The sequence below is a fragment of the Candoia aspera genome, chromosome 1 (assembly GCF_035149785.1).
Source record: "Candoia aspera isolate rCanAsp1 chromosome 1, rCanAsp1.hap2, whole genome shotgun sequence".
In the NCBI taxonomy this organism is placed as follows: Eukaryota; Metazoa; Chordata; class Lepidosauria; order Squamata; family Boidae; genus Candoia; species Candoia aspera.
The window spans coordinates 281534611-281555702 of NC_086153.1; the positions used below are offsets into that span (position 1 = coordinate 281534611).

General features: G+C 36.6%; 2 protein-coding genes across 2 annotated transcripts in view; both read right to left on the minus strand.

Moving 5' to 3' along the window:
• Positions 1–498: 498 nt before the first annotated feature.
• RAD51 (RAD51 recombinase) lies at positions 499–8224 on the minus strand. The gene is made up of 10 exons (XM_063289951.1): positions 7957–8224; positions 7534–7641; positions 6692–6829; positions 6046–6163; positions 5248–5339; positions 4116–4210; positions 3741–3854; positions 2491–2620; positions 2227–2348; positions 499–1265 (listed from the first exon to the last, which is right to left on the minus strand). Exons 2-10 carry the CDS (start codon positions 7618–7620, stop codon positions 1142–1144), a joined length of 1020 nt encoding a protein of 339 aa, XP_063146021.1. The 5' UTR covers positions 7621–7641; positions 7957–8224; the 3' UTR covers positions 499–1141.
• Positions 8225–12225: 4001 nt separating this feature from the next.
• Positions 12226–21092, minus strand: part of KNL1 (kinetochore scaffold 1) — a 36987-nt gene continuing 28120 nt past the window's right edge. The window contains exons 15-21 of the mRNA XM_063288736.1: positions 19961–20044; positions 17130–17169; positions 16937–17038; positions 16094–16194; positions 15562–15630; positions 14601–14710; positions 12226–13091 (exon numbers count right to left, since the gene is read on the minus strand). Of these exons, the coding sequence (XP_063144806.1) occupies positions 12957–13091; positions 14601–14710; positions 15562–15630; positions 16094–16194; positions 16937–17038; positions 17130–17169; positions 19961–20044 (641 nt within the window). The 3' untranslated portion in view covers positions 12226–12956. The remainder of the gene's footprint in view (positions 13092–14600; positions 14711–15561; positions 15631–16093; positions 16195–16936; positions 17039–17129; positions 17170–19960; positions 20045–21092) is intronic.

Genomic DNA, 21092 nt, shown 5'->3' on the forward strand with positions numbered 1-21092 from the left:
CAGGATCCAGGAGATGTAAGTTCTCTGTCACAGTGCCTGCCCTCTGGAATGAAGTTCTTCCTGAAATCTGGGCAGCTCCTACCCTGATGATGTTTCAGAGGCCTTGAAGGCCTGGCTGTTCTCCCAGGCCTTGGGCTAAGGTAGCTAGAATCCCTTGTGAGTTCTGTTGTTGGCCAGATTCCCCATCTTGTTTTTTATCTGCCTTTTTTGTTTTGCTGGTCATGTTTCTGAAGTGTTGTATTTTAATTTTTTTGTTTGTTTTGGGTGGTACCCAAATTGAATAAATTAAATTATCCCCTGAGCTGCTCTAGTTTTTCTGGGGGTCTCTACTTTCCCTCTGTAGCTTATTCTTTATCACTTGTAAGGAGCCATTAAATTTGTGGGAATTGCTTGCATAACAGATACAAAATCTTGATTTTTCTGGGTGAGACTTCCTACACCAGTCTTTCACCACTTTTGTCTCGAAGTATAAGAATCAGAGCATAAATGATAACAATCTTCATAGTATGATTCACTTTAATTAAATCAATTTTTCATGGAAATATTTACAAGTGGAAGACAGACATAGAACGTATCTTTAAAATGTTTACAGCCTTTGCTTATAACAGCACAATACCTAGCTCTTCTTAGCTGATACATTTCAATTTACAGCTGTGCAAATATATATATAGATACAGTTTTAACCTGTAGTTTGTCCTTGAAAAAGATATAAGTTTAAGAACATTTTCTGCTAGCCATTTAACAGATGTTGCTTTAATTTTATTATATAGCTCCTTTACTGAACAGATTTCTTCCATTTTATTTTGGCTTCAATCATAAAAAATCAGGAAGTGTTTAATGTTTCACACTTGATACATTCATAAACTTTGCATAAATTCTGTAAATGTTGTTTCTCAAAATTGTCACTATTCTGCTGCACTAAACAACAAAAAGATCTTAGTAAGTTACCAGGTTTTAGAAAGTCAAGGAGTCTTCTGTAGCTTAGCCACAATAACAGGAGGAGTTAGAGTTTGCTTAATTTAGGATTGTTTCTTCTGGTAGTCACACAAGCTATAGTGGAAGTCTCATGAAGAACAGGATCATATGGAAAGAAACACCTCTTTGGACCAATCTTGCACCATAAATTAAGAGATGGAGTTCTTCAGTCTTTAGCGTCTCCTATTCCGTCAGCATTAATAGCAAACATCGCTTCGGCTTCAGGGAGGCAAGGCGAGTCATATATCTTGCATATCCTAGTTTCACCCCGACCTTTTCTCAAGTACAGCCTAACCAGACAATACATTTAATAAAAAGTAAGGAACTATTAAATAAAAAATCAGACATTTATTCAATTTATATTCCACCCTTTTATCCAGAAAGTTTTCTAGGGAACATTGAGTCAATTATTTGTATGTTAAGGTTTTCCCCATCCATTATATACTGTCGGACATTAAAACAAAATGGTTAGGTAGAATAGGTTGGTGACAAAAGGCTAATGTGACAAACGGGAAAAATTCCTACTCCATTCTCCTCTTTATTTGTTAACAGATAGACATATAGTTACATAACCAAATCCAGTGCTGAACAATAAGATCTCAAATTTCTTTGTTGCTTTCTCTTCTTACTCCTCACCATGGACCTGAGGCCACCTGCTGGTGGAAATGAGTTACTGGAAGCACACGAACCCCAAGGTTCCAGGTCTTGTACTGCTTCTATAGCATCTGTTATTTGTCTTCATTCAAACCACCATTTTTTTACCATAACCTCTTTTTGCAGAACAAAGTGTACCTCTCCATAATTTTTGTCTCTTAACTGTTGCAGTCACTAGCTTTCTCCAGCTGATGTCACAAACACAGCAACCTGATTAAACTCTTGAAGTTGTTCTTTTATAGGGTATACTTGATGCACATCTGGGATTTTTTGAGGCAACATGGCTTTATAAAACAAGCAGACTTTAAAGAGATATTTAATAGCTCCAGGAATATATTTTATATTCTGCTTTTTATCTATTTAAAAGTATTTTTATCCTGCTTTTCTTTGAAAAAAGCACTTAGAGATGTTAGCTATCTTGAGTTAGGATAGAGGCTACAAATTATCAATTTCTATTTAAACAAAATCTGGCTTCAGTTTCTGCAAAAAAACCTATCCAGACATCACACTGAAGCTTCACCCTAATTTTCACATAATTTCTAGTTAAACGAAGGCACGAAAACTGTGATAATTAAAACTAGCAGTCTGACATCCTACCTGGTTGTGGAAGCATGTGCAATAATATTCCCTCCAATAGGTTTCTTGGGATCTGCTGCAAACATCGCAGCTCCATCTACTTGTGCTACCACCTGGTTTGTGATCACAACTGCTACACCAAACTGTTGTGAAAGAAACATACAGTCAGTTTCAACTTCTTCAGTATAAACTGAAAAATCCCCAGGTAGCTTGGCACCACACATTGCTACCAGGGTCTTCACGGCCAAAGCCATGCCAACCACTGCAAATGGAACAAAGGCTTACCTCATCTGCAAGTCGAAGCAACATGCGCAGAAATCTGGCTAAATGCATCTGTCTGGCCGATAGTTCACCTCGGCCAGAGTAGTCTGTCCGGTAAAGAGCTGTGGCACTGTCCACTATCAGCAGAGCATATCTAAAAGAAAAGAGCAGATAAACACTGCCATGCGCAATACTGATTTAAATTGTGCCCTTGAAATATGCTTGCTTTTGTGTATTGTCTGGCCAATTCTTGGCATACTTCAACTGAATACATAGATGTCAAAGAAGGAATACATCCTACTGCTCCTCCTGAGCAAGATAGAGCCATGTTATCAATATTTATAGCCTTACCAAGATGAAAACCAACCCAAGTGACAGTTGGAGCACTGAGAACAATCTTGATTTCCTTCTTTGTATCCATTAAGTTTCACATTGACTAAATTGTTCTGTAAAGCAGGCATGCCTAATAACGACAAGCACCCCTGTACGGCTGTCCATCATCTCTTGCCAGGATGTGTGTATGCCTTTGAGACAGTTTTTTGACTCCTGGAGACTGCCCGGACTAGTCCCTGCAGTTTTCTTGGCAAGATTTCAGAAGTGGTTTGCCATTGCCTCCTCCTAGGGCTGAGAGAGAGTGACTGGCCCAAGGGCACCCAGCTGGCTTTGTGCCTAAGGCAGGACTAGAACGCACAGTCTCCCAGTTTCTAGCCTGGAGCCTTAAACACTACACCAGACTGGCTCTGTTAGGATAATTCTATTTGAAATTATTAAAGTTAAAACAAATCGTTTTAATTGGTTAAAGATATGCTTACATATGTTATAATTAATATCAGGAAATGGTATACATACAGGAAAATAATGTTTTTCCTTGAAATATGGGGAAGGGGGACAAAAAAATAAAAAAGGGAGCACTTGCATGCAATTCAGCATATATGGTGACGAAGAGCTGTATGCAATTTGTTGTCAGGGGAGTGCAACTTGCTAACAAAGCTTCTACTGAAGAACTGTAAGAGATGTTGCCTTGCCTTTAGCTAACAGAACACTCCTAGAAGCAAGCAAGCCTGTAGTAATCCCAGCTTATTTTGAAAGGCAATGTTATCATCAGAGCTTCTATAGTGAAACAACCAAAGAGGGGTTTTGTGCCATTATCTTTCCACTGTTAGAGAATTTGTATAAAATGATGTGTACAGTATACTAAATTGTGCATCTTTACATATAAATATTTTAATTTGTTAAAGTAAACTCTGTCTCCTTGACCTAACTCTTTTTTTTACCTTGATTCAGTCATCATAGCAGATGCTTGATAGAGGAGCTGGGTTTGATGGTCTGTGTTAAATCCTCGAGCATAAGCCACATTATCAAGTACATCACTACCAGATAAACCGTATCTAGGGAAATAAGGCAGAGGAAAGATAATCTCTGTTTTGAACAAAAGTTTAGCAATCCCTTTAGGACGGATACAAATTTACTAATTTTACTAAGCAAACAATATGGCACTTTCAAAAACATTCAAGTTTATAAAAATAAATCAATTTTATCAGAGTAGAAGTAAATGCATGTTACTTAAGTATTATTAACTGTCAGTAGATGGCAGTATAATTCCTAAATTCAGGATGTACCACCAATAATTTCCAGATAGAACTACAGACCTCTCAGCCACAGCTAGCAAACGCTCTGGACGGAAAGTGCCTTCTGTGTCTATGTACATGGCCTTCCCTTCACCGCCACCTCGATCAATAGGGAGCTTAGAAAAGAAAGATCAGTTCAGTTTACAGAAGTGTTTTGGTTTCTACAAAATCTAACCCACATTTCATCTTTCTATGATATGAATAGCTCCATGCAATCTTTTGTATCCAGTGTTATGCAGGGTGACCCCCTCTCCCAATCCAATTACCTATGCTTTCTCTAAATTTGCAGCAGAGGATTCCCCAATCCTCCAGAGCCAATCTGAAATTTGTGCATGAGGAAGAAGAGATCTGTTCTATCAGTGAACAGACATCATTGGATACAATCCATTATATTTAGCTGTTGGAGAGTTGTCTTGCAATCACCTAGAAATATAAACCAACAACCAAACAAACCAAAATGTGCTGTTTTGCGTGTAATTCTTAAAAGAAAGGATTTATTTAATTAATAGGTTTGCTAAAAAGAAAATGAAGAAAAGGTTAATTGAAGAAGAGGCCAGTTTAAGATAAACAACATCAAATGATAATCAAACTACTATAAATACCTAATAATCACTTTGAGTGAGATGGGCAGTGGCTGAATTTGAAAAATGAATGAATGAATGAATAAACGAACGTGTAGCCTATATACCATGGTTAATATTTATTTATTTGATGGATTTTATGGGGCAAATTTCACCAGATAAGACATCAAAGTTGACTGAGAAAAACTATTGTATAATTTCATTCTAAGAGCTATCAATTGAATGAGGCTACAGCAAATGAATCCACTGTTGTGGAAATTTGGCTAGCCAAATATCTCACTTAGCTTTCAACTTCTAGAATGTACTTGTACTTAATCTAAAGATGTTCTGCCCTAACTGGTGTTTTTAAAGAACTGCAGCATCCTCCACCTCAGTGAAACAAGACTTCCAAATCAGGGTCTTCAACCAAGCATCTAATTTAGCCTTCACAGTCAAAAGGTACTACAGAATTCTAACTTACTGCATTATCTTCTCAAGTCATGAGAATGATATTCATGTCATTAAAATATATGAAATAAATTCTAAAGATTGTTCTGCGAAGTATTACACAAAGAAGAGTTTCAGCTGCATACCTGACACGTTACAGCCAGCATGTGACATAACTGAGTTTTTCCTGTGCGGAATTCTCCAAACATCTCTGTTATTGACCCAGTTTCTATTCCACCTGGACAAAGAAGTACAAATTTCAGGCATATCACAGTAACTGTAGACACACCAATACACACACTAGATATGTATCACACACATTTAAGTTCAAACGTACAGAGATCTGCAAATCACTTTGATTTATTTCTGAAAATATATCCTATGTTGAACAATTTACTTCAGAAATTAGGGTGCTTTTACAAGTTTCAGCTACAAGATACATAAGAAACAGAATTCTGATGATGGAAATTATTAGGTAAATAAGTCATACTGCGCTACAGCTTTTTTATTCTGATTTGTTAAGAAAACTGTTTAGTATTATTCAGCAACTAGATAAAGAATTCCATGTGGTCTTATTAGGATGCTATTACTCCTTTGTTGAATGAGATTATTTTTGTAGCAATTCTTTTTAGGAGGAATGAGAGTAAGAAAGGACCTTAGATACCTTGGGAAACAATCTCTACAAGTGTTTAGAAATGTTCTTCTACCATTTTTTCAGAAGTAAACTTTAGTGTATTAAGTCTGTACAGCACTGTAATATAAGTATGAAATTCAAGGTTTATGGGGCCTCGAAATATGCTTTTTCCTTATATTAACACTAGAAGCAATCCAAAACTATCACAGTACATATTGTTAATGTCATCTTCTAAACTTGGCTTTTGATTTTCCAACATGTAATAAAACTATTCATAACTTCAGGGCTAATGGTAAATCAAACGTTGTACCTTGAAGGAGCTTGTCAAGTTCTTTAGATCCAGTGGTAATTTGAATTATCTCTGAGCGCCGTTGATGAAACTCTGTAGCTGTGGTGAATCCCATTGGAACCAACTTCGCTGCTTCAGCCTGAGAAAGACAGTGAAATCAAAAGATTGGTTTTATTTTACAACTCAATTATTTCATTTGTATTCTTGTGTTAAAACTCTCTATGTTGCTATAATCCTTTAAAAAAACTAACAACCAACCACTTCCAAAAAGTTTATGATACATTGGGCATGCTCCAGGTCCCCGCCCTTAAATCCTGAGGGGACCTTGGAGGTGCGCCTTCTTGGTGGCTACCCCAGCCCTTTGGAATAGTCTCCCATCTGAGAGCCAAGGAATCCTACCCTTTTAGCCTTCTGGGGGTCTGTGAAAACTTGGCTTTTCTGCCAAGCGTTGGGCTAGGATGGGGGTTGAGCTGGGAGGCTGTTTGGTCTGGCACCTGGGGGGAAGGGTATTTCTGTTTTATGGATTGTTGTGAGCTGCCTAGAATCATTATATGAGATGGGGGCCATATAAGTTCAATCACTCAGAAAGCACCGTTTCCAAATAATTAATACTCAGTACTACCTAAATATTATATATTTTGAACATCTTTAAGCTAAGCATGATTACCAGGATTTTGTCTGCTTTAGCTTCACTGATGCCTTTAATACTGAGCAATTCCTTCTTTGGTGCATAGGCAACAGCTTCAACAGTGTGAAAACCAGCTTCTTCCAATTTCTTCACATCATTTGCATTTATTCCGCATTGCTATAGAAACAAATACTCTAATTAATATAGCACATTTAATGTAGAACTCAAAGAGTAGACTCTTTTGTCAGGTATAATGATCCAAATTTAATAGATAACAAAACTAAACAACCTAATACACTTAAGAGTAAGCTCTGCTGAACTCTATGAGATTTGCTCCTGCACTCTGCAAAGATAGCAGCTGACATTTATAACCCTTTGTCTATTTCGGTTATTTGCATCAATTTAAAACAAAAACAAAAACAAAAACAGAGCTTTAAGTTCTTTTGCAAGTATTGGTTTTTAGTTAAAACATTTTCTAAGTTTTAAAGAATTAAACCAGCTATATTTTGTTGAAAATGTATTTTGCATAATGAATCAACAACTAACACTGTTATTTTCCTTTTTTATTTATAAGCCATAATAAGTAAAAAATACATTTAAGATTTGGTTAACAGTTTTAAGGCCTCTTTTTCTCAATTGTTTCACAGACTGCATAGAAAAAGTAACAGGCAATCTTTTGTCAAGTAAAATATTTTATAATAACAGTACTGGTGACAGGTAGCTTTATTTTATCAAAAATTTTAAAAAGCTAAGAATTAATGGTTTCATTGAAACTTTCACTGAAACAATACTTGTGAACTATCAATACAGAATATAAGATGTGACTGCTGAATACATGACTCCACATACAAGTTTTACATTAATATGTGCTAATTACATACCTCTAAACGGGAAATAGGTTGAGGACCAAAGCTTTCCTCCTCTGTTGATATATCTATGCTCTCATCACACTGCATTTGCATAGCCATGGTACAAAGTATCCAATATTCCTATCAAGAGAGAAAACAATGGAAGTTTGAACAAATGGCACAAAATTATGTAAATGATGTAACAAATTTTTAAAATTACACTTTACTTTTATACTTATATGGTAAATAATATCCTCTATATCTTTTCATTGAAAAGTGACGTATCTGAAAGGCAAACCAGAGATACTTCTAACACTGTAAATGCTGTGCAATTCTTGGTATACTGCAGTAATTGACATTTAACAGGAGTAAACATGAGATTAATATGAAATAAGCAGCCTTCGTTTTATTCCTGACAGGAACTAAGACCACCGTTTACAAATCCCCAAACACCACCTTTTTGTCCCCAAGTCTCTTCTTCTAACCCCGCGAGGGAGGCCCAAAGGGAGACGTTCGATTCTCGACGGCCTCTTGCCTCCAACAACTGCCTTCCCTGCTCGAAAGTTAACGAAGATCGATCTTGCCTTCGAGTCCTTAATCGAGCCGCCGCTAGGCCCACTCGAAGGCCTGGCCCAGCCGGGATTCTTCGCTCCCCTGGCCGCTCCGCCCGTCCTCTGCCTTCCTTCCTCCGCCTCCCAATTCAGACGAACCCGCCACTGGGCCACGTGATCGACGCACAGGCGTTGAGACGTCGCCGCCGAATGCTGGCTGGGCCAAGCAAGCTGCCCTTTGCGCACGCGCGTTTTCTAGAGGGCTCGGCCAGGGGGAGGGGTGGTGTTTGTTTCTGGCAGAGAGGCGTCTTTCCAATTTCTTTTTCGTGTACTTGACCTTGAGTGAGATTCTCCCCTTATTTCGTGGTGTCTAGATCGGTTATCTAGAGGGCCATAATTTTCAAAATGCTAACTTCAAGCCGAACGTTTCTCTTCGTGATTATTCGTATGTACCCCTTACATCTGGATGGGTGCAACTTCTGAAACTTTTAAAAATGTACGTGGGGAAGTGAGGCAGACTAATGCGTGATGGAAACAGTAGAAAACGTGCGCAGTAGAGCGGTGTTTCTCAACGCTGGGAACTGTAAAATGGGTGGACTTCAAATCCCAGAATTCCATGGCCATAGGAATGCCGTAGAGGATGAACTTTTAGGCCTTTTGTTTGCAAAAGAAAACAAGCTTTCCAAAAATGCTGTATGCCCACGTGAGATTTTGGGATGAGGATTGCTAATGGTTCTGTAAAAGGATACTCCGTAGTAAAGCATGTACGTGTTCCGCTGTGAGAAATACTTAGGATACTTCGATAGACGGCAGGTCCTGCTAATTGAACATCTTACTTTTCCTCTTGAAAATTGTGCCAATAGGCGGCACAGAGCAAACCAGGACAAGTTTAGACAGAACGCTGTTTTCTTGGATTTCCTTTTCACTTATTTTTACTGGCTGTCCCACCCCCCAGAATGAAGGGATTTGCTGAGTAGGCCAGTTCTTGTGAAATGCACGTGAATGCAGCGTGGTTCATACTGAGCCAAATTATAATTTGGTTTAAGCCAGTGTTTTTCAAACTTGGCAACTTTCAAGATGTGTGGATTTCAATTCCCAGAATTCCCTAGGCAGCATTCTGGGCAACTTTTAAGCTGTGTAGACTTCAACTCCCAGAATTCCCTAGCTACCATTAAGAACTGAGACAATAAGATATTAACTGATGTAACTTCATTTATTACTACTGTCATGAATAATTCAAGGTAGGAGTGATCCATTAAGACTGACCAAAGCAGGAATTAACATGTGCATAAAGAGTTACTGAAGGGAGAATAAGACTTATTTATGGTATACTTCTAGAAGCTAGTTGCTCCCCTCACTGACAATGTACCAGAAATTAGTGCAGGCTGAACTTTTCTGGAGGGCCTTTGGAATATGATTGCTTGATATCAGTATTTTATCTTTCTTATTTTGTACTGTAATTGTTATTTTTTGTTTGGATTTTTAATGAATGCATTCTGTGTTCTAGTGTTACTGGGGCTGTAGGTCTATTTTTCCTACTGTGGCTATTTTATTGTATTTTATATTGCGAATCTGCTGTAAGTCTAGATGATACAACCACGCACAAATTAAATAATAAGTGTCAATTAGATTTCAGTAGGATTTATTCTTAGACATGTATTAGATCTCAGTAAAAATTAAAACTACTGAAACAGGCAGGGGATAGGGGGGATAATAAATAGAAAAGATAAAAGAAAAGCAGGAAAAAGCATTACCTGAAAGGGAGACAAATGAGAGGAAAAAACAGGAAAACAATGCATAAAAACATATGAAGGATTTAAGAAAAAATGAATAAGAGTTGTCTTTATGTTTTCAGTTGTGTGTGGTACTGAACAGGAAAAATGCAAAATCTATCAAGGGTAAAGTTTTATACTATACTATTTTAATTCATTTTTTGTTTTCTATAATGGAAAGGAATAATTTTGAACACAGCACCACAGTGATTCTTATTACATATGCTGTTAACCTTCCTTTATCTAGATGCATAATAATTTGCATAGTTCTGTTCTACTTATAAAAGGGTTTCTACGAAATCTTTTTTTCTCTTTTCATAGAATTGATGTGGATTAAATGAAGGTTGTGTTTAAACCAACGTATTAAGTGTTAACAAAAAAACTAAACAAACAACAAAATGTGATTCCCACAATTTAGGGGGAATAGTTTTTTAAAAAAAATTGACAAAGAAAAAAAATCAAGTAAATATTGAATTTAAATTGAGCGTTGGCAGTGTTCTTTTCATTTCTAAATCACTGCCAAGATGGTAAAAGTACTATTGTAAACTTTATTACACTTTCCTCTTTGACAAAGATTCTAAACTTAAAAAACACTCAAACATCAAAAAGCATTTCAACATGCTATATAATTTACATATAAACGTAATTTGTCTACCAACAATATATTAGCAAGGGAAAAATCCTGTAAGTTTTGTTATAGGAATATCAACATTACAGATACAAGATGAGCCTGCACAAAGATGCATGCTAATAATTCTAACTGGTGTTGTCTCTGAAACTGAAGAGTTCCCTCAGTCAGCTTAATGAAATAAAACTTTAGTACATCCTATGATCAAATAGATACATTTCTAAAACATGAGACTGATCTGGTATTCTACATCCAATGTTCAATTATTTAAGCGCTTAATACAGAGGACTCAAAAGCTCCTCTTACTTATATTGGGCTCCTTTGTATTGCAGTATTTAAGTTTTGAAACTACACCAACTACTGGAACTGAACTGCAATATTCGTTCTTCTATTACAAAATAGTCTCTCAGAAATAAAAGACAGCACAAAGCACTACTGAAAAATACAGAAAAGAAATAGAAACAATAGAGGAACCACATGACAATTTTTCAGTAAAGTTTGTAGAAGAAAGGTTAAATATTTCTGCTTTTTAATAGTTTAAACAAAGATCTAATCACTCCAATACTGCACGCTTGCTAGCTGACATCAGGTATTTTCCCCAAGTGTTCTAGAAGAACAAACTATTGGACAGCTGCTCTTTTATCTTCTGGAATTGCTGAAGGATATTGGAACAGCTTACAATGAATCTGATGGACCATTCTCTTCAAATAGTTGGCTCCCACTGGAATGCTGGACAAAACCACAGAAATTTCCTCATGGCTGAGAACAGAAAATGCATATATACAAGCTGATTAAGATAACATTTCGCTTAATCAAACCTTTTCACAAAAGCAGAGTAAATATTATTACCCACAGACATTCATCTTTGTTTTACTCACCCAAGGTTGCCTGTGCATTTTTGGATAGTGAAAGCTATTGGAGATGTTGGATAACTGGCAGATAAAGAGAGTTCGACTTCAAACTTTGCAAGAGGCATAGAACTGGAGAACAATAGGCTTACTCTGCATATGAAAAAAGAGATATATAAAGTTAATAGTTACATACTATATGCCACTACCCAAACAAAGCTCCTCAGCACCCATATGAAATGGTTGGGAGAGGCAATCAGATTTAGGTTGAAAAAATGTGAACCTGGATATCTTTATCTTTCATCTAAACCAAGTGATATGGTAATAATCTGAACTGGAATCTAAATTAATAATTTAGCAAATGAAAACTAATAGATAAAGCTGGATTCAGCCTATTTGCAGTAACTTCATCTTCTGGACAACAGTGATACTGAACTTGTTCTCTCTCAAAGACTACTTTACATCCTTTCTCACTGAATGTTCAAATGGCCAAGTTTCAGACGGTGTGCTGGCTGTGCCGCTCCTAGAACAGAATGACATAGCTACTTATCATGATTTAATAATATCCTGGATTCATTAGTATAACATATTATAAACAGGCTGCCCTTGAAAAATGATTGGAAACTTCAGATGTTCTAGAATGTAGCCAATGGACTATTAGCAGGTACCTCTTTTTATGAAGCTTGCTTGCTTGTTCTTAACAAACTTTATTTGCTTCCAGTTTATCTCCAGAGACACTTTAAATAAGTATTCGAGAGCCATAAATGGTCAGAAACTAAATTACTTGTCTGTTCCTTAGTAAATATACCTTGCAGATATTTTAATATATTATTGTTTTAATTTTGTTTTTATTGTTGTGTCCGATTGGAAGAATATTCCATAATAATTCAGTGAGGGGTGGTGTACAAATTATCATCATAAATAACTGAAAATAACTGCTAACAAAAACTCTTATTAGATGTTTTTCTCATGGTATACCTACATACAGAGATTGCGTGTGAGTACTAAGATCTTTCAAAGCTTCACTGCTAAAAAAACAACTGTCAGATCTGTTTGCTTGGTGTGCTTTTTTTAAAGCTGCCTGTCTAATTTTATTTTAATAACATTTTTTATTTTGTTTACTATTCGTTTTAATTGGGTTCCTGAGTCCATTGTTTGAATTTCTCTCTGTTCTTTAATTACTGTGTTTTTGTTTTGTAATGTATATACCTTATTGGATAACTGTACATTTTTGTTCCTATTACACTCCTTGAAAACTATTTACAGAAAATTGTTGAACTTTTTATTTTATTTTGCTGCTTTCAAGTCAGTCTTGACTCCTGGTGATTGCCTGGACAAGTCCCTGCAGTTTTCTTGTCAGCAATTTCAGAAGTGGTTTGCCGTTGCCTCCGTTCTCGGGCTGAGGGAGAGTGACTGACTTTTGTCTGGCTGACTTTGTGGCTAAGGCAAGAACTAGAACTCAACGGCCTCCTGGTTTCTAGCCTGGTGCCTTTAACCACTACACCAAACTGGCTCTCATTTTAAAAATTACCATTGTAAAAATTCAGTGTTAACCAGTTAAGCACAAAACTATGGAATAATTTGAGTTATAACAAATATTTACAGACTGGGGAGGCTTTTTCAATTATAGTGTACCAAACATATGAATAGAACTAGATTAGACAAGCACTTGCTTTGTATCATTCACTTCGGTCTTCAGCAGATAAAATTTTCCACCCCATCTGGTCAGAAACTCTATCTCTTCTCCTAGAAGTTGACAGCGGTTCACCACGAGAGAGAGATCTTGCAGCATCTGGTTGAACAATCAAAACAAAAGTAATCATGACATCCTAATACATAGATTTTCAAGAAAATGTGGTTTGTCAAAAATGGACTTTAAAAAGATCCCTAATGCATACTTTCTGAATCGCTTCCAATTATTGTCTAGCCAAGCTTCAAATTAAAAAGAAACAAAACTCTATAATCACTCTCATTTTCCTGTTTCAGCTGAACTGCTGGAATATCATGAAGCTTTCATGAACATTATATACTGTATATAACCAGCAGGAGTTTGAAGACCTACAAACAACAGAACATGAAAGATCTGCTGTTCTGGATGGGTCATTAGGTGATACAAAAAGAACTGACAAGAAAATACTCTGAGATGTTTTGTTTGCTAGAGAAGAAGTGATACAGTTGGAATTCATTCCAGACAATAAAACCTTGTTTGGGGCAATAGAACTGAGGAGTCTGAAAGGTGTATATTGGAATAAATACGCCACTCACTGCTGTGCCTCATATCAAGGATTACTGTGACTGTGCAGTAATGCAGTGAGTGGGAAAGGCATTTAGAATGCTAGGAATCACCTTTTTTTAATGAATAAAGTTCTAGTAACACATTTCCTTCTAAATGTGCCTCTCTCAACAAAGAAAAGCAACCAAATTCTGAGGTCACACATTTTAAAGATGGGAACCAAATATCCACATTACGTAAGAATTATGACAAACACTACACTCTTTTATTTTAAATTGCATTTAAGTTCAGTGTAGCATTTAAGAAGTTACGATTTTACAAATGATCTGATTGTGCTTGGATCTGGGTTCTGCTTCCCATGAATGGAAGGGTTGTTTTTATCTGTAGAAGGCTTTTAATCCAACAGAGGAATTTTATTTGTAAAATTCATGAAGAATATCTGGTAAGTCTTCCCTCCTGCAGTATTCTATCATCATCATCATCATCATCATCATCATCATCATCACCATCTCCACTCTCTGGAATATGTGGAAAATAGTAGCAGAGGTTGCAGTGCATTGGGAACTGGTAATTGGCTACCTCTGCCTCCCTCCTAGTTTATGCTTTTTGAATTCTCCTGATAGCAGTTGTCTCTTGGCAAAATAAGTGCCTGGAACTAACCCGTTATGGTAATATATGGCTCAGTATATTGTAATGTATGGCTTTTCTACCTTAAAAGCACTCTCAAAGCAGTATGTAGAACAATAAAGTAAATTATAAGAAAAATGCATTACTTTGCTTCTTTAAATAACTAAAGGCAATCAAGCAGATAAGTGCCACTGCTACTAAGCCAAAGAGTAATACTCCAACCCATAATTATCCATTAGAGTAATACCCACAGTTTTTCCAAGAAGGTATACACTTCACTATAAATTTCTAACTTCCTTATTTATCCCACAAGCTTCTGGAAAGTAAACCAGCAGATAATAAATTTGATTTAGGACACAGTTTTAAGGGCTTTGCTCTCATGTCTGCTTTACTCTATATTAATGTACAAATTCTAGGCTTCCTTATAATTAGCTTCCTTACCTGAGAAAGGTGATACACTGTTGAGCATTTCTCTTGCCATGAATTTTGACTATCAATAAACTGAAAGATGAGCTTATGCACAATTTTTGCAGTAGGCAAAGCTTTTGTTTCTGTAAAAACCACCAAGCAAAAGTAACAAATTATTATGAGAAATTCAGTTATATTCAAATCATTTCATGTTATGCTAATTAGCTGACCACTAAAAAAATAGTTAATCCACCTGCAGTCTAAAAGTAGCACAGGCCAAAGATAGATTTGCCTTTTTAGAATAAAAGCCACAGATACCAGCAAAACTGATACGAGCCCTGTATTAGAGTTCAGCTAACCCTGAGTGAATCCCATGCTGATTTAAATTGCTACATCCAGCCCTGCATTAATGCTATTTTCACATCCAACATCCTATGTTGGCAATATTTATCACCTGTTTCCTACTTTTTTTAGCTACTTTAAGAATCCAAGAAAAGCTGAACTTGATCAACAACAAATTCTTCTAAATTACTTTAGTAGCTTAACTGAATTTGATATGCATTACTACCTTTGCTTTAAGAGTTATTTGTCTATTGTTAATAGTTTGACTGTAGACTGATTACTATCTAAACAAAACTTTTTCGGGGGGTGCCTTTGAGTCACCTGGTGACTGCCTGGACAAGTCCCTGCAAATTTTCTTGGCAATGTTTTCAGAAGTGGCTTGCCGTTGCCTCCTTCCTAGGGCTGAGAGAGTGACTTGCCAAAAGTCACTTAGGCTTCATGCCTAAAATGGGATTAGAACTCACAGTCTTCCAGTTTCCAGCCTGGTGCGTTAACCGCTACACCAGACTGGCTGTCTTAAATATAATTAAAATTTATGAGAAAGCAAAGATTCCTTATATCAGCTTGCTTTTCCTATTTCCTTCCATTTCAGCAATATGTTTCACACTAAGAGTTGGAAATTCCTTAAGATCATAAAACATTGCAGCCTTACCATCCAATAATGATTCAAAATTCAGACTAACAATCTCCCAAGAGAACTTGTTTCTGAAAGTAGCATCATCTATGAAAAAGCACACACAGAGTGAAGAGTATCTCAAAATGAGGTTTGGGCTACTCCATTTCTAGTAATGTATAGAGTTTGTATGACAAATACTATGGCTTAGTGTGTTGTATGTATCAGATTTATACATCCATGAGTAAACTGGATAACCTCCTATGCATGTTGTTGATGTTGAGGAATAGTTATATGGAGAGACAACTGATCATGTAAGCCTCTACCCTAATCTGAAGTTGTCCTGTTTAGACACAGGCTGATCCTTCAGTATTTACAACCTATCCTTCTAGTGCAAATGTAGCACTGATGGTAATTTATTACAATAAAAACATAATTTCACAAAACAGTGGTACCAAATAGCCAAAAAACAGCCACAACGAACAGTTAAACTCAAATAATTTTAACATAAATATTTCGCATAGTAGTGCTGTATAAGCTAGGTAAGAGTTCCTGCTATTTTGCAGCTTACCTAAGGGACATTTAAGTCCAACAGTGAGCTCAATAGAATCATAAAGGAACGTGAACACTGCCTGGTGATCATTCCATTCCTTCATTACCCACTCAGAGAAGCTGCAAGAAGAAAACATTACATAATCACAGGTTAATTAAAGAGGAAACATTTGGAAAGACAAGACATGCACATGTATTAATATTTGCTGTTAATGCTCTCTCCACTTTTGAAAAGTGGTAAAGTGCTTCTAGACTAGGCTGCTAGTGCTACTAATCAGTTCTGTATTTCTTTAAGATACTTTTTTCTTGGGGAAGAAAAGTGAAGAAAATATAGGTTCCAAATGGAAGAGGAACCTTCTCATAAAATTCCAGGAAGAAAGCAGGAGAATCCCAAAGCCTCAGACTTCTACAGATTAGGAGAGAACTTCTACCAATAGCAATGTCTCTTTAATTTTAAGATTAAATCAGCTAGGTTAACTGATATCATAACGCTGATCACTTAACTTCAAAACTGTGCAGAGAGTTCCCTACACACACACACAAATACTCTTGAAACAGAGAACTTGGTATTTTAACCAGAATTCGAAAACGCATGAGTTTTATTTTCCTAGATAGCTTTTATTTTTTACCAGGTAGTCTTTTAAAGGGAGAAATTATACTACATCAGCCCTGAATTAGAGTGAATAGCAGTCATGAAACAAAAATTAAAATTAAAACTAAAATTAAATTTTAGACAATTCCCTGTCAAATGAGACCCTGTCTTGTAATCACAGTTAAGTTCCAAATAGGGACAGCATATATTGGGACAGAACTAATTGGATGGTGAATATCATTACAGTAAAATTCTCTTTAATTTACTTACTTGTATTTCTCTGTAAGTTCTTGACAGTTTCTTGCGTATCTTTGAAGATGGTTGATTTCAGCAATTATCTGTTGTTTTTGATCTCTGAGATCTGATTGATTTCTGTAAGAATGCAACATGTGGATAAAATAGTATTAAAAACATATATATTTTACAGGTTGTAAATATGGATCATTTGACTGCTAAATATTACCTTTGAAGAATGTCTTCTTGGGCTTTGTAGTTTTCTAGCTCTAAAAATGAAGAAAAATACATCAAAAATCCAGAAATAGAGTACAAGCATAGCTGTTCATTCTAATTCAGCAGGTCTGGTCCCAAACAGTCCCATTTTTCTTCCTAAAACAAAGTTATAGATACTTCCACACTGCTGTAATTTCCACTCTCCAATCCCTCAAAAGTAGGTGAAGCTAATCTGCAATTGTATTCGTGGCTGCCAATTTTGCACAATACTGAGAACAAGTGTCCCATCCTAAACTGCTGCAGGACCTGGAAAGAAAAAGGTTATTTCACTTTCCCCACTGCAAGGGAAATAAAATAAATAAAATTGCCTGCATATTCTTACTTCATATTTTATGTGTTTGTCTGGTCATTGCAAAAAAATTCTGAGTGGTTCTTAAAGGGGGCAGGGGACATGCAAATCTTGAAAGATCTGCTAGGACAGCTGAAGCTTAGGAGCCAGGTGAGGTAACAGTTTCTGCAGACAAGAAAACAGACCATCCACAAAATCAACAGCTGCAGCATTTCAAAGGAAATATTAATTTTGCTATACTTAAATACAATGCAGGTAAGCCAGTAATACATCAGTTCAGCTGCTTAAGGCAACCAACATCTCCTGTGGGACGAGAGATCCAGAACTGGTTTCAAATTGGTACATAATCTTATGTGGAAGCGCCTTGAACTGAATGATTACATGGAAACAATTTGGGTATGACTGTCCTACACACACACACACACACACACACACACACTGCATCCTGCAGTGCTCTCATGCAACACTTTATGCACAGGCCTCAGAGCCATTGAAATGTTCTTGCCAAACTGTAATTTTTGTAATGGAGATAAAAAATCAAGAATAAATAAAAAGTTATGGTATGTATCCCAGAAAGAAGGAAGGTTAGGTATTCCAAATATTAATATGTACTATATAGCTAATCAAATGAGATATGTTCCTAATATGATATATGGACCAGAAAAATTGATCTGGGGAGAAATGGAGTTAGGGGAGATAAGTGATAAGGATTGTTTTCTTTTTATACAAAACAAAAAACGTTTTAGTGAAATAAAAAAACCCATAAGTAATGCTACTTTACAGATTTGGTATAAAAATAAAAATATTTAGTCCAGGAATATCACTATTGACTCGAATTGTAGATTTAGAAAAATTCCCAGAGAATCTTAAGGCAGGATTAATAAACGATATGGAGTGAGCTGGGGTATTAAGATCAAAGGATTGATTAAGTAAAGTATCTAATAAAGAGGATATAAAGGGAATATTTGGACAGAGTAAAATATCTTGGTATAATGTATTGCAATTGGAGTCATGGATTAAGAACTGGGTAAAACAAACTGTAATTTTTAATTTAATTGAAGAGGATAATTCTTAAATATATTGGAAATGATTATATTAACTGTATTTAGTTACATTTAAGCTCAGTTTTTGTCCTGGCCCTTAACCTTTTGCAGTGTCCTTCTGGCATGCCAGGAAAACACTAAATGTAGGCTTTGGCCTGAAAAAGAGTACATGAATCTGATCATGATGATCCTGGAAGCATTTGGTTCATAGCATATAACCCAAATGTACATATATTAGGGGGTAAAACCAACCACAGCTTTTCAGAACACGAGCAACATTGAACATGACATGATCCAGCTATCCAAAGCATACTCCTGATCGGCTGTCAGAAAGGTAAATTCTGGCTAGTGATGCACATTCTACTAGCAGACAGGCACCAGTAGATTTCATGTACCTCAAATACTACTTTATGGTAGTCTCCATGTAGGAATGTCATCACAGTTTATTTTACCAGGTTTGTATGATGTTCCAATCATCAAGAGATTCTGAATGGTTTACAATTCTACCATATGTAAACAAGATTAAAACAGCAAAAATAGTCAAACAATAATAGTATATAAAATATTTCTGTGCTGAGGAATCATAAAACCAATATAATCACAGGAGGAATCCTATTAAAATAGTATAATCTTTATTTTTAAGCAATAATGGAGCCCAATGGTCTTGTAGGCCTGAAACATTTTTTTACAGAACACTATTACAAATGTCAGGGACGCGGTGGTGCTGCAAGTTAAACCGCTGAGCTGCTGAGCTTGCCGATCGAAAGGTTGGCGGTTCGAATCTGCGCGGCGGGGTGAGCTCCCGTTGCTAGTCCCAGCTCCTGCACACCAAGCAGTTCGAAAACATGCCAATGTGAGTAGATTAATTGGTACCGCTTCGGCGGGAAGGTAACGGCGTTCCGTGCAGTCATGCTGGCCACATGACCACGGACGGGTCCTTATGGACAACGCCGGCTCCAAGGCTTAGAAACGGAGATGAGCACCACCCCCTAGAGTCAGACTCAACTGGACTTTACGTCAAGGGAAACCTTTACCTTTACCTTTTATTACAAATGTCACCATCATCTATTCAAAATTAATTCCAAATATTTTATATCATTTAATTAAAGAAAGCCTCCCAGGGACGCAGTGGCGCTGCGGGTTAAACCGCTGAGCTGCTGATCGGAAGGTCGGCGGTTCGAAACCGCGCGGCGGGGTGAGCTCCCGTTGCTAGTCCCAGCTCCTGCTCACCTAGCAGTTCGAAAACATGCAAATGTGAGTAGATCAATAGGTACCGCTTCGGCGGGAAGGTAACGGCGTTCTGAGTCGTCATGCTGGCCACATGACCCGGAAGTGTCTATGACAACGCCGGCTCTAAGGCTTAGAAACGGAGATGAGCACCGCCCCCTAGAGTTGGACACGACTGGACTTTATGTCAAGGGAAAACTTTACCTTTAAAGAAAGCCTGCTTACCTTTCTCAATGTGTGTCATTTTGGACTCATATTCTGCAGTGGCATAATTGGCATCCAACTCAGGATCATCCAGAATAGCAGTTTCTAAACATCAGGTAATGTTTAACAAGGACATGTAATCCAAAACTATAACATATGTATCAGACAATTTAGTAGGAAATGCATTTTTTAAAGTAATATGTGTCATGAATACTGATGGTGAGCAGGAGGGGGCCCCTATCCATGGGGAAAAACGCATGTGTAGTTTAGAGGCTTTGAACTTTCCTTCGAAGAAACTTAGAGCAGACCTGCCTTGATTCTTGAGTTTATCTGTGAAGATTTCCCACGGCCTTTCAGTTTGGCAGAATTTTCTGTCTAGTAGAGTAGGACAATAAACACTAGACACCAAGATACTGTCTCAGCATGTTTCTTCGCTTTAAGATAGGACAGTATGCTTCCAATTTTGAAGTTTCAGTTATATCCCAGAAATTGGGTAGTTTTATTTAAAGAGAAAACAGAAATGCTAAAACGTTTCAGGTAAGAATAAATTATAGATACAGCTTTTATTTTTACTATATTGTGCCTACAGATTGATATCATTCTGAGAAAAAAAAAAAAGAAAACTTCCAACAGGTGATCACATTGCATGGGTTTTGGGAGGATTGGTGTACATTTATATCACTGCAACACAGAAACTAACTTCAGGATGTTCCACTTATAAATAAGTTAGTTCATCTGTCATTAATAATATACAGAGAAGCCAAAGGTGCTACAATCAGAATGTTCATTTTGCAGGTCAGCATCTAGCTGCATATCTTTTTCTTGACATTGCTGTTATTTTTTAAAAATAATATCAGTTTGACAAATTATAAAAGAAAAATCACATTGTAGTCACCCTATCAATCAATTATATTAGCATCAATAAAACACTGTGAAAATTAATCAGCATACTACAACTCAGATTAAATAAACAGGGGTCATGATTTTTCAATTGTTTCTCATTCTTGTCTGTCATAGAATTGTACAAATTTAGTAAGATAATTTGTTTAAACTAAGTGCGGCATCTGTGGATTATTTGTATAATGCATTAATGATAAAGTGGGAAATGTCATTCAGAAACAGTATTTTTATAATACTTGAGTTCCAGACTAAT

Bases quoted from the DNA above. Each gene is read 5' to 3' on its own strand.
- RAD51 (XM_063289951.1), bottom strand. From the start codon at position 7,620: ATGGCTATGCAAATGCAGTGTGATGAGAGCATAGATATATCAACAGAG. The intron at 6,830-7,533 runs GTATGTAATTAG...TTGTTTCTATAG, and splicing joins AACCTATTTCCCGTTTAGAG to CAATGCGGAATAAATGCAAA. The intron at 6,164-6,691 runs GTAATCATGCTT...TGTCTTTCTCAG, and splicing joins CTAAAGCAGACAAAATCCTG to GCTGAAGCAGCGAAGTTGGT.